General features: G+C 42.0%; 1 protein-coding gene across 2 annotated transcripts in view; it reads right to left on the bottom strand.

Annotated features, from left to right (window-relative positions):
* The window catches only part of LNX1 (ligand of numb-protein X 1), a 77,072-nt gene that overhangs the window by 2,746 nt on the left and 61,519 nt on the right, over nucleotides 1–12,807 (bottom strand). For both annotated transcript variants that reach the window (XM_066632765.1, XM_066632766.1), the window contains exons 7-8: nucleotides 11,392–11,572; nucleotides 8,728–8,959 (exon numbers count right to left, since the gene is read on the bottom strand). In XM_066632765.1, the coding sequence (XP_066488862.1) occupies nucleotides 8,728–8,959; nucleotides 11,392–11,572 (413 nt within the window). The remainder of the gene's footprint in view (nucleotides 1–8,727; nucleotides 8,960–11,391; nucleotides 11,573–12,807) is intronic.

Genomic DNA, 12,807 nt, shown 5'->3' with positions numbered 1-12,807 from the left:
CAGCTCCAGAAAATTCCAGATCTCAATCTATAGCGCTGTTTCTCCACCATTGGTATGGGTACCACCACTGGTACTTGAGGTGGTGTCTAGTGGTACCAGCAAGACCTCTGGACACCTGCCGCTCATCAGCAAGAACAGGAACACAACACAACAAACAGCAGTAGCTCCAATGCATGATTTTTCACACTTGAAAAAGCCCCCCACCCCCCCTGAGCCTTACTGGTGTTCATTGTGTTGTATCTGGCCTCCCAACCCAGAAGTAACTGGCGATGATGTTATTGCCAGTTACTACCAATCGGTGGACCATGTGAAGTGGTACAGTGGAAGACAAACCTTGAGAAACGCTGATCTAGAGCTTTTCTTCAATAAGCTAACTATTCTTTCCTTAACTGCTGTGTACAGATTTTGCATGTTAGGCCATCACAGCATGACATGTTCTCTGCAGGCATTAAAGTTACCTTGAGCTTACACAATATTAAGTTTGAGCATCCAGCAAAATCTCAAATAAGCCTTGTATGACGGCATATTTAGTTATTAGGATTTTTGTGTGGCTCTGATGAGTGTACTTGTAACACTGTATGACTTTTTTTTGTAAGTTGCCATCAGCATGATATAATAAGGCAGGGACAAAATTTAACTAACCTTGGAGCAAGACTTGTAAAAATTCAACACTGACAGTTTTACAATACTTGCATTTTGGACAGAGCATGGCAAGCAAAGACGACAACTCCCTCTGGTCAAAGCAATTACCAAGAAAAAGGCAGGGTGTAATTTGACATCCGTGTGATGCAGGTGGGTAGCTTGACCAAATTTTATTACAAGGAAAGCAATTAGAGACCTCTGGTCAGTATTACTTTTCTTGGTTCTTGATAGAAGCCCAGCTGTGGTCTGGGCTAACAAAATGGAAATAGGAGCTGCATCACTGACTGGGGGGGGGGGGAAATGATGGAGGATCTGTGTACCGTATAGAACTAAATCATTAATATAAATCTAAGTCTGAGACTTTCTACTTCAAGTAAAAGATAAATCAGCTGGGAATATGTGCAGCTTGGCACTGGAACACCACTCCCTGCTCAGCCTCAGTTTCCCAACTGCAAATGCAGACCATTACCAACAGTCCAGTTCATGCATTACTGCCATCAGGTAGGTGCTGCCAGTATGTACACACCCACACACTTACGGTGATGGCTCCATTTTAGCAGTGCTGCACCTCTATTAGGATTGTTAGCTCAGGAAGCAGACTGTGATTGGAACAACCTATATGGTCAGCACTTGCATTTGTTACCCCTGATACAGAGACCCACCACATGGATACAGGTGTTTGACAGACATCATGCCACAATGGTATAGTAATGCATGAATTGGGCCCATCAGAGAATTGTTTTAAGGACAAGATTACATTGCACTGTCTTGCAAACGGATGCTATTTTTATTAACTTTTTTAATCTCCTTAGACATTGTTTTTATCTCCTAGCTTCTTTATTCTGGATAACTATGGCCCATAGTCTATGGGTAATGGGATAGTGGTGTTCCAACATCATTTATTGCTAGGTTTGCCAGTTGGTGCCGTATTGGAGAAGAGATGAATTCCCAGACCTGAGAGGTGCATTCTTAGCCCTGGTGTTTTTGGAGCTGTGTTTAGGAGGTTTCCTGGACACAGCTCCTGAACCACCATCACCACCAAACCAGAGGCTGCACTCGTTTCATTAGATGTTAGGTCCATAACTTGTCATTTTTGTTCCATTTGGTCTCATTTATTCCCCAAACCATTTAATTATTTGTAATGGGTTTTGCCACAGCTGAGAAAAAACAAACAAAAAACAGCTACATAAAATGCTATTATTTTCAATTCCATAGCACATTCTTAACCCATTTCTGCCCAGCCCACAGGTGTACACATATATGCAACTTTGGACAGAAATGACTTAAGCATTTGAGTGATCATGAACCTAGTAGTGTGGGGTGGTGGCTCTTGGTCTGTACAGATTAACACTGAAATTGATGAACCAAGGTTTATCTGCAAAACAATGTAACAAGAAGCACTACCTTTCCAAAACTCTTATGTACTCAAGGAACGCCGGTTTGGCTGATGCACTGGCAACCAAATCAGGTAACCATCCATTCTGGTTTTTCTTAGTGAAGATAGGAGAAAAAGACAAATCTAGCTTTTAAGACTTCAAAATTGCCACTGTAGGGGGTATGTGCCTACGTGGCTTCATGACGGAAGAACAGCCGTTTTATTTAGGTGGAATTTCTAAATTGGTCTTGGTGAGTCATCTTAGATGCTTTTGTAGTGCATGAGTAACTGCTACATGTCATTCCGTAGGACAGTAAAATAGATGCTGCTTACGAAACAGACATGCATGCCAACATTCATCTATCAGAACCAGAGAGAAGTATTGGTCTTTTTGAAAGTGGAAGAGCCTACCAAAGGCAGGCAAGAGATGAACACAGCATGCTACGGGGAGCCCAGTTTAGATAACTGAAACAGTATGTTCAGTTTTTAAAGAAAAACTCATTTCTGAAGGGTAGGAATGTATAAATTGTGCAGATAAGAATGGGAGCAGTGTGCACAATACATGATTATAATTAACTCCAAAGTTTTGTTACTCAACTCTTGATGAAATGTAAGGCAGACACATCTCTGACAAGTCATTCTTCATGTCTCACTCAGAGAAAAACAATGGGTAAAGGAAGGGTTGTGTGGTTTGACTGGCAGCCTTATCTGTTTCTCATTTTAGGTCACTCAGCCTTTTGGCACCATTACAGCTCAAGTGGTGATCTATAAGAGATTTTATAATTCCCCCTATGCTATCTTTCCTTGTTATAGTAGCATTGCATCTCCACTATAGGCTCTGTTACCTTAGACTGATGTACAGGCTGCCAATAATAATTCTGCACCCACCCCTGAAACATATTTTAATCTGTGAAACCGAATATCTTACCCTTCAGTTTGATTAGAACTCTCACGTGTGTTGGTGAGGTAGGCAAGGGCACGTGAGAGATGCCGCCCAATGTATATAGTTTATTCAGTCAGTGTGTACATGTTGGTCTCCACCAGCAGGGGGAGTTTGTTGCTTATTTAAAGCAGTGATTTTCAACCCTTTCCATCTCACAGCACACTGACAAGGTGCTAAAATTGTCAAGGCACACAGCATTGCCAGTGGGGAGCTTACACACCCCCAATAGCCCTACTAATTAATGACTGTTCCCCAAACTCCCACAGCACACTTGCGGACTATTCGCAGCACACCAAAGTGCCACTACACACTGGGTGAAAATTGCTAATTTAAAGGTTTGTGGGTTGCTCTCTCCTTCCCTTACTAGACCGCTAGTTTGATTTTATGTCCTGTTTTCTTGTTTTCTGCCTCTGTAGCAATGGCTTAAATTCTTTGTCCCAATAAAGTTCTTAACTAAAATCAGTTGTACTGTGTATGGAACTGCTTAATTCTTTCAGCTCTGCTAACAATTTGTTCTTTTCCATTTTTGAAACCATAAAGAGATGCCCTCTTCTTCTGCTCCATCTCTGCTACTGTCCTTCCCCTTCCAAGTATATAGCTTCTGTCCTACCTCTTCTTTTATCCCCTTCTCTCAATTTGTATCCACCATTTTTGCACTGATTGCTTGCTGTTGTCGTAAAGTTGTACTTTACTATGTATGGGTTTATAAAGTCAACTAATACATTTAAATAATAACAGAATGTAGCCCTAAATGATTTCAAGATATCTTGTCCTTAAACTCACAAGCCTGAACTAGATTCAGGATCATTATTTCCCAAAGGCAGCTCGATAACTGCAGAGAGTTTTTGGGAAAATATCCTTGAGGCCCATCTGACCTCGTTAAGATCTCCTGGGCAGTTGCCCTTACTAGCACCAAGTAGGAACTCTGGTCCAGAAAGGTTACATTCTCAGACAAGAGGGAAATGAGTTAATGTGTATTAATGTGATGCATGTTCTGGTGAAAGGACCCACTAAAGGGCTTCCAGATGTGGAGCACAAACCTCACTGAGTCAGATACTGAGAAAGAGGAGGGTTCATAGAACTCACTAGGCAAGATTCAAGTATCCGATAACCTGTCCTGTTACACAAGTAAATCCATATTCTGGCTCCTGGGTGCCTGGCGAAACAAGCAAGAACTAATAAGAAATTCTGTTCCTGTCAATTATAAGCAGCTTTTGTCTCTCCTCCTACAGACACCCCCTCCTTTAATCTGAATTTAAGAAGATTCATGTACCAGCTCAGCATACTAATCTCCTTTGGTGTTCATACACACTGTGGCCCTTTTCTGTGAGTGGTGCTGCAGCTGGAGATATGATTACAATGAATTTCCTGTTTGCAAACCTGCTGACATGGTGGGCAGTTTTCCTTCAGTAAAAGAAACCTGGGGGGGGGGGGAAAGGGAGGGATGGAGGAACGGTACAGCATGTATAGATTCTGAATAAGGAGAAGAGAATTAGTAAAGTCTGCTGAGTGGGGACATGTTTTAAAACCAAGAAGCCAGCTACTCTGTGAGCAAAATCAAATCAAATTAATATTTCTTGAGCATGTCTACATGGAAACTCCACCACATTCCAAGTAGGTTTACCTACTTGGTTAGTACCTACCCCTACACGTCAAGTGTGCTGTGGCTCAGTGAGTATTTGCACCTCCTATTAGACACATAGCCATCATCCATTTGGCTTATCACCCATTTGTTTGTTTATCACCCTCCCCCTTTGGCTCCTTTGTCTTTTAAAGGAATATAGTATGCAAAGGTAAAATGTTCCCTATAACAGCCAGGTAGTGAGTATGGCTTTTGGTTTTGTCTCTCCTGTTAATGCTGCTGTACCTGCTTTCCTGCCTACCTTTCTGTCAAAAGAAAGGGCAATCTCACTCTGGGTAATGCCCCAAAAGCAGAACGTGGTTGCTGCCTTCCTTGTCCTCTTCCTCTTCCTCCTCCTCCTCCTGATAAAGGATCAGGCCAACCCTAAAAAGCATTGGCGTACTCTGATCACTGGGTAATCAGCATCCCTGAAAAATCCTCCACCTAACCTGGGCGGCACAAATGAAATCATTCTAAGGCAGAGTTCCTCAATGTTTGTCCCCTGCTGTACCACTTTGCATGGTCTACCTACTGGAAGTACACCAGACGTAACTGGTGATGACATCACTGCCAGGTACTTCTGGGTTGGGAGGCCAGATATGACATGACAGACACTAGTAAGAGGCTCAGGGGAGGACAGGAGGGCTTTTTTGAGCATGCGAAAAGCATGCTTTGAATCTCTGCCCACCAAGCCAAACTTCCTACTGCTGTTTGTAATGTTGTGTCACTGGTCTTGCTGCTGGGGAGCAGATGTCCGGGAGTCCCACAAGTACCACCAGACACCACCTCAAGTACCACCAGTAGTACCCATACCACTGGTTGAGAAACACTGGTCTAAGGGACATATTGATACTTTTCAATTAATTCAAAAGGTTCCAAAGGAAGACGTTTTAGTTAAAAGTGAAATTTAGTATTTTTTTGTTTATTTTGTTAACTCCTTTTATTTTTCTGTGCCCCAGTGGCACACCCTTACTCACTCTGCATTATACATCTCTCTATCCATTCTCCCTCCTTTGCTCTCTCCACTCCACAGTACACAAGCTCTCTCTCTCTCGCTCTGCATCACCACAGATTTTTCTGTTGCTCTCTGAGGCAATTCTTCCCACTCTCATTTTGTTCTCTGCCTACTGGAAAAAAAATGGTAGCCATCAGCTGGCAAGACATGTCATACCCTTGGTCACTGTTTCCCCCCTTTCATTTTTCCTTAATATTGCTGAATGACCCCCACCACCATACTCCATGGTCTGCAAATAGGAGTAGGCAAATAGTTAAGGGGGGGTTATTTCAGTTCAGCCCTAAGGAAGGTCAATGCCAACCTGAGACTGGATTCAGGGAGTAGACGAGCCATGCAGATGTCACAATGCCAGCATTTCCTCTTCCACTTTGGATGAACTTGGGCAGAAGTTAAATGTTCCCACATTGGAGGAAAAAGGGCAAGAAAAGAAGAGGTATTTGGCATTCCCACCAAGCGCCACCAATATGCAGGAAGAGAATCATAGCTGGCCTGTAGCTCTTGTGGCATGGAAGTCTGATTTAGAAGTACCTTTTGCTTCTGGTCCAAAGTACAGGACAGTGACCTTTATCTCAACCATCATCATCCAACAAACTGTCTACTTCAGGGAACACTGGCCTTATCAGTTTGTCTGCTGTGGAAGCAGAACCATGACCCAGAAAGCTACCTGATGCCACCTTGAGTCCTCTGCACAATTGAAAACAAAAAACAGCAGCCACTTACCATGCTTCTAGAACAGGTTCTTCAAATACAGAAGTGCAGGACTTCTGGTTTGATTCATTTGTGCAGTCCCTGTAAATCAAACTGGAGGTCCTGCACTTCCATGTTTGAAGAAAGTGTGCCAAGTAAGGAGAAGAATCTGCACCAGGAGTAAGGTCAGTAAGATCTGCTTTCTGCTCAGTATTAGCAAGTGGGAACAGCTTGTATCCTTGGCAGGTTGGAGGTAGACTGTGACACTGACAGACTTGGGGCAGTGGCATCACTAGAGTGGTGTGGGCTGCACCAAGTGATGCGCACGGGGGGGGGGAGCGGTGTGCCAGTACTAATGACTAAAATATCTAAAATCATGGTTTGTAGGAATAATACAATCATGTTATATACCACTTGATTCAGAATTTACAGCCGGACGCAATAAAAAAAACTGGAGTGTAATATCTCCATTCCATCAAAAGTTATGTCCAAATAACCAGAAAATAAAAATGCAACTGTCTTGGGTAACAAAAAAGTACATTTCCTTAATTCAAAACGAACCAGTAAGACTGATTGTTCAAAGAGCCAATGAGATGTTATTATGACACAGCATGGAACCAATAAGGTGTTAGTAAAGTGGCACCCTCAGGGGAGGGTGACCCACTAGTGACAAAAATCACTATGATAATGGTTTGTAGGAATAACACCATCATGTTATATACCAATCAATGTATAATTCCATGCAGAATGCAATGAAATAAACCACATTGAAATATCTGTGTTCTATAAAAAGGTATAGCCAAAAAACCAGTGGAGTGAGACGATGGTACGTCACCACGCCCACCACCCAGGTTGTTGCCCCGCCCACTGCATGGGAGAAGGTCCATCATGGGGGTGACACACAGACCTCCCTTACCCGGTGATGCAAATCCTAATGATGCCACTGACTGGGGGTGAAGGACACCCTTTATTTGATGACCTCTCATCTCCCTCCCTGCACTCTATCATTGATACAGCCTGCATCTTGTCACCCAATAGGTGGGCTGGCCCAGTATGAATGTGTTGAGCAAATGTCACAGAGCACCTGGGAAGGGATGGGAGAGCACAGATTCAGTTCACTCAGTATTTTCACCAGGCCTGTTGGGTCTTCATGTCGCCTGCATAAACTGAAAGACATTCATGGCACTTCCCCTACAACTACACATTGCGGAAGACAACTGGTTGCAATGGAGAAACTCTCATTTTGGGAAACATACCCACTATTATTGAAGTTTTTTTTGAGGAATCTCTGTTCATCTTCTAAGAAACAGCAGAGTTCCCTAAGACTGTTCAAAAAAGCTACTAATGTCATACATGTGTGGCCTAACCCTATGCAAGTTTCCTCAAAAATAAGTCCTGCTGGATTTGATGGATTTTATTTCATGACCAATGTGTACAGTATTGCAACTTTATGATACATTTTTAAAATATAGATCATAAAATTCTGCACCCTCCCAGCCTGCTGGCCTGAAGATAATTGAGAATGAGTACTTAAATAATCAGAAGACTGGATAAAACAAAAAGTAAGCATGGAAATTAAGGTTGCAATCCAGTTAGCTTCACTGAACTCAGTGCAACTTACTTCTGAGTAGACATGAATAGGTGTATGCTGTGGAAGGGTGTGAAGTTAAAAAAATGTGAGGTATTGGTACGCTATTTTGTTTTCTTTATTTATAGGTTGCTAGATTTTAGCATGAATATGGAATTAATTCATGACAACCCTAGAAGGACCTCATTTTAAAAATCCAGGTTCAGATGAATGTTGCAACGAGGCAGGATTTATGTCCCAGGGAGACATTAAATGCCCTGTGTGAGTGGGTGACAGACTACACACTCTGTGGTTTTATTATTTTTACTAAAATTACAACACAGCTGCTTCCGGCCCATTACGGAGGAATATTTTCTTTTTTCAGGGCAGACGGGGGTGGGGGGTGGACAGTTTAGGGAATTTCACCCCCTGCACGCGCATGTACTTTTTTGAACATCTGGGCAAAGTCAAACAATTTTAAACTGCAAATAACTAACACAGTGTCGGTGCAATCAACAAGCTGTATGGGTTGTTCGGGACGAGACAGGGTGGTCCAGATCTCTGCTCAAATTGCTTTTGAGTCCATGCAGGGTTTTCTCTTAATTCTTTGATGGCCAGACACAGTTTCTAAAACTAGCCTGTTCAGACTCTCTCTCCCTTTAAAACAGACCCACTCAGTCCTTCTTCATATATGCATACAACAACAGGGGTGTGGGTACAAGGAATTGGGGGGGGGGAGTTTGGAGGGATTTGAAATGGTCCTCCAAGTCTGGATTTAATTAAGATGACAGTGCAATGCATCAAGTCTGGCAAAAGAGACAGGTAGGCACCATAAAAATTTTCCCACTTCATTTCAGAACACAGACAGATTCCTTACCGTGGAAGTTCAAGCCACATCACCCAGGAAGGAGACCATTCGCTGTGGCTATATGCATTTGAACTGGCATCGAGCACTGCAGCGTCACTAGTCCCATCCTCCAGGGTCTCGCACTGTTTCATTTCTAGTACTTTGAGGACTACAGACGATGAGATGTTTTTCAGAAGGCCAACAGCCTCCCCACGGCTGACGCCCGTCAGATCAATTCCATTCACATTGAGCAGAATGTCACCTGGTGGACAGGAAATGAAAAATCAGGAGGCAATGAATAACATAAACTTTCTCATTATTTCTACCCCAAAGTGCTTGATTGGCAATTTAGGGGCTAGGTGTGGCCTCTGGAGCAATTTTTCTAGCCCCTGTCCCAAATGAAGTGATATGATAGGAGGCCTGAATTTGGCACTTGGGGGGCATATTGCAAGTGCTTTAATGCAGACACCAGTATCCAGGGGGTGAAGTTTTTGTCACCTGCTTGAAAACCGCCAGTGCCTGGGTGAGCCACAGCTCCCAGTGGAAGGGAGTTCCATGACCTGGGTGCCACCATGAAGAAGTACATTGTTGGCGCAGCCTATTTTAATTGTCCTATGAATGTTGCACCAGTCCATATGCACTACCATTGAGATGAATTAACTGCAAAAAATTTTCATGACAGATGCCCACAAACACAGAATATGTTTTTCATGGTGAAGTAGGAAAGACAGGTTAAAGCCAAGAAGAATGTAGTAAACCATGATTGGGTTTGGAGCCAGTGGCGATCAAGAAGGGCCAATCATATACTAGAGACTGAATACTCCTCAACCATGGGTTTGTGGGCTTAGAGAAATTAGTATATTTACATAGCAACAATTCATGATACCCTGCTTGAGAGTTTTCATAACACTTTTTCCAGTAATTCAGAAAATATGTTCATTTCTCTGGAACACATCTGGTTGTTGTTCGATATCTTAGAGTCAAATGAGACTGAGTACCCCACGTCAGTAGCAGGAAAGGTGACTCAGAGTCCCATTTCTGCCCAATCGCTTCAGCAATTAACATATTTGCTATCAAGTTCCTATCTGAACAATCTTGCAATACCTTTCAAATAACCACAAACAAATACCATGTGGTAAGAAAGGAATCTATGAACACTATTTCCGCAATCAAGATTAAGATTCAGACTAGCTATTTCTTAAATAGCCCTTTGGCATAGGTTATAGAGAAAGTCAGCACTATGCATTTATAATATGAATCTAAAGACTTATTTAATCTTTGGAGGGGTAAGTATTCCTGTTTTATTGCAGAAAATTTTACAGAAGTTCCACTGAGTAAATGTATGACCATGATGCTACCAAAAATATGGAGGTAATTGATTCGCACATGTTCTCCCACACTTTCCAGATATAAATCAATCTCTTTTACGTGTTGGTAGCAATTTTACAGCCTGGATGGAAACGGATGTCTAGGCATTTTTTCACCCACAGGCTGAAAGTACCATGAGTTTCAGTTGCATTTGTCCTGAAAATGCAAAACCTACATGAGACAGAATACTCATTGGCATTACAAATGTCTTTCCTCTGCTTTCTTTTCACGTGAAAAATGATCAGATTTTTACCATCAGTACTGAAAGAGATGCTCAAAGGTGATTTAAACCTCCTGAGTGAAAATACATTATATTAGTGGTTCTCAAACTTTTAGCACTGGGACCCACTTTTTAAAATGAGAATCTGTCACGACCCACCAGAAATGATGCCAGGACTGGAACTGACATCATCAAGCAGGAATATTTTTCACAATCCTAACCTGCAATCCTACCCACACTTACCCAAGAGTAAGTCCCGTTTATCATTATTAAAAGCATATACATAGTAGTCTGTTAAAAGTACAGATCTGTCACATTTCCCCAAATGCAGTCACAGACCATGGTAGCATCAAGTCTAACATATTAAAAATAAAATCTTGAAATGAATGGGGACCCACCTGAAATTGGCTCGCAACCCACCTAGTGGGTCCCAACCCACAGTTTGAGAAACATTGCCTTGTATCAATCAGTTTATGGAAATAGTTTTCACATGCAAATCAATTCTGCAATTCCTCAGGTGGAATGATTTGAACCCAGCACCCAGGATTTGGGATCACTGGGTGTCAGCTCTGACCTCATTGAACTTCTCTGTCATGTGTGTTAAGACTCCATGTGTGCAGGATCTGGTGTTCAGCTTTCTGAGGTCATATTGCAATTTCAAAAATGCCAGATTTGCAAATACTGTATTGACAGTGGGGAGAAGAGGAAGGAAAAATAAACAACTTCCTCTTAGGAAATCTTAAGTTCATATCTTTAAATTGGGAGAGATTATGATACTACAATGATGATTAGCTTCTGAAATCTTTGAGGCTGTCTCCTATATGATCTCCATACATCTGATGTTACTGGGAAGAGGCAAATATACCAAGATAACTTAGAACCAGGCTCAAATAAACACAAGAGTAAAGGTGCAATGTCGGTCACAGTACTTAAGGAAACAACCACTGTTTGAGTCCTTAAGGCTGCAATCCTAACGTCACTTTCCTGGGAGTAAGTCCCATTGAACACAATAGGACTTACTTCTGAGTAGACCTGGTTAGGATTGTGCCCTAACTCATAAATTTGATCCCCCAAGTCAACATAACTCTAAACACCATTGGCATCACCTGTTTTAATTCTGCCATCTCTGCTGATGACTCCACCTGGTTCAACGCTTATTACATAGATTGGCAAATCCCATTCCCTGTGGGAGGAAGCTCCGCCTGCCACAGTCATGCCCAGTGACTCTGCGTTATCCTTTCGGACAACTACCACTTTTTCATGACACGTAACCGCATGGAGGGCAGTCTGTGGAAGACAAAAAAAAAACTTGCTTGAGCACAGCGCACCTGCAAAGCCATTGGACAGCTTACTTAGGAACAGTGATTTAGAATGAATGTATACATTGCTTTCATCTGATAGCCAAGGATCCCTGACTTTCCTTCACTACCATTACCTTCTTAAACCATGGTGAAGGTGAGATAAAGAAGATCAAACACAACTGGCACACTTGACAGGAACAAAAAAATCAAACTATTGAAAGATAAATCCCAAATGTAATCTCATTGTTCACAGGATATATTGTTTAACACAAAGTGAATTTTTTTTAAAAAAAATCACAGTTGGAATGCTAGTTCTGGCGGGAGGGGGTTATGTTTGGGCTGTAGGTCATATTACTGGAACTATATTCCTAAAAACATCTGCTTAAAAGTTTGCTGGTTTGCATGGTAATTTCTGGATTAATTTTCTCCACCCAAACAAAATCATATGAAAAAAGGTTCCCTGTGAATCATTAGCTCATGGTAATACTTTGAGCAATTTCCTGCAATCATGGCAGTAATTTTTTTATATTATAGAGCCAAAACTGATGCAAAGTGTATTTCCAGTTTAGATAGCACTTCCAAAGAAGTCACTGGAAGTGCATGTCCCAAGTTGATCACGTGTATAAATTTGGGTGGCAAGCATTCTAGCCAATGAACCAAACTGGTTCTCGCAAGCATCAGGGTACACATGAGATCCCATATGACCAGACTTCAGTTAGTTCCACTAAAAATTGACAGAACCTCTTCCAGGAAATATAGGGAGTATCCAGTTTCACCAGTTTAAGGTCCACCAAAGTTTTGAAATGCATCCCACAACTTATTATGAAAATATCTGTGAATATCTTAGGCCCTTGGAAAGGACTTGATATTCAACTTGACAAAATCATGAATGTCTGGCAGGTTGTTCATAAGAACCATAACCGACACCAGCTCTGCTCCAGAGAACACCATGGCTTGGAACAGCAGGAATCCTATGGTGGTATCTCTGTGATTCCCAGGATCTTGGCTAGATCCTAAATTGCAGAACATAACCAGTCCAGCTTAGGCTTTGTAGAAGTATAATAATAGACATACTCTGGTAACTGTGGATTCAGCATCTGTAGTTGCAGTTATCCACAATTTCACGGATACTGGGGATACCTTTTCAAAAGGTAGGGAAAGTGAAGAAGCCTTTATCGACTGATTCATGGTATCGATGGGAGGGGGAGGCTATATCCAGAA

This window comes from Tiliqua scincoides, chromosome 6 (genome assembly GCF_035046505.1).
Source record: "Tiliqua scincoides isolate rTilSci1 chromosome 6, rTilSci1.hap2, whole genome shotgun sequence".
In the NCBI taxonomy this organism is placed as follows: domain Eukaryota; kingdom Metazoa; phylum Chordata; class Lepidosauria; order Squamata; family Scincidae; genus Tiliqua; species Tiliqua scincoides.
The sequence above is the reverse complement of the archived record's forward strand: the minus strand, read 5'-3'. Positions and strand labels throughout refer to the sequence as shown.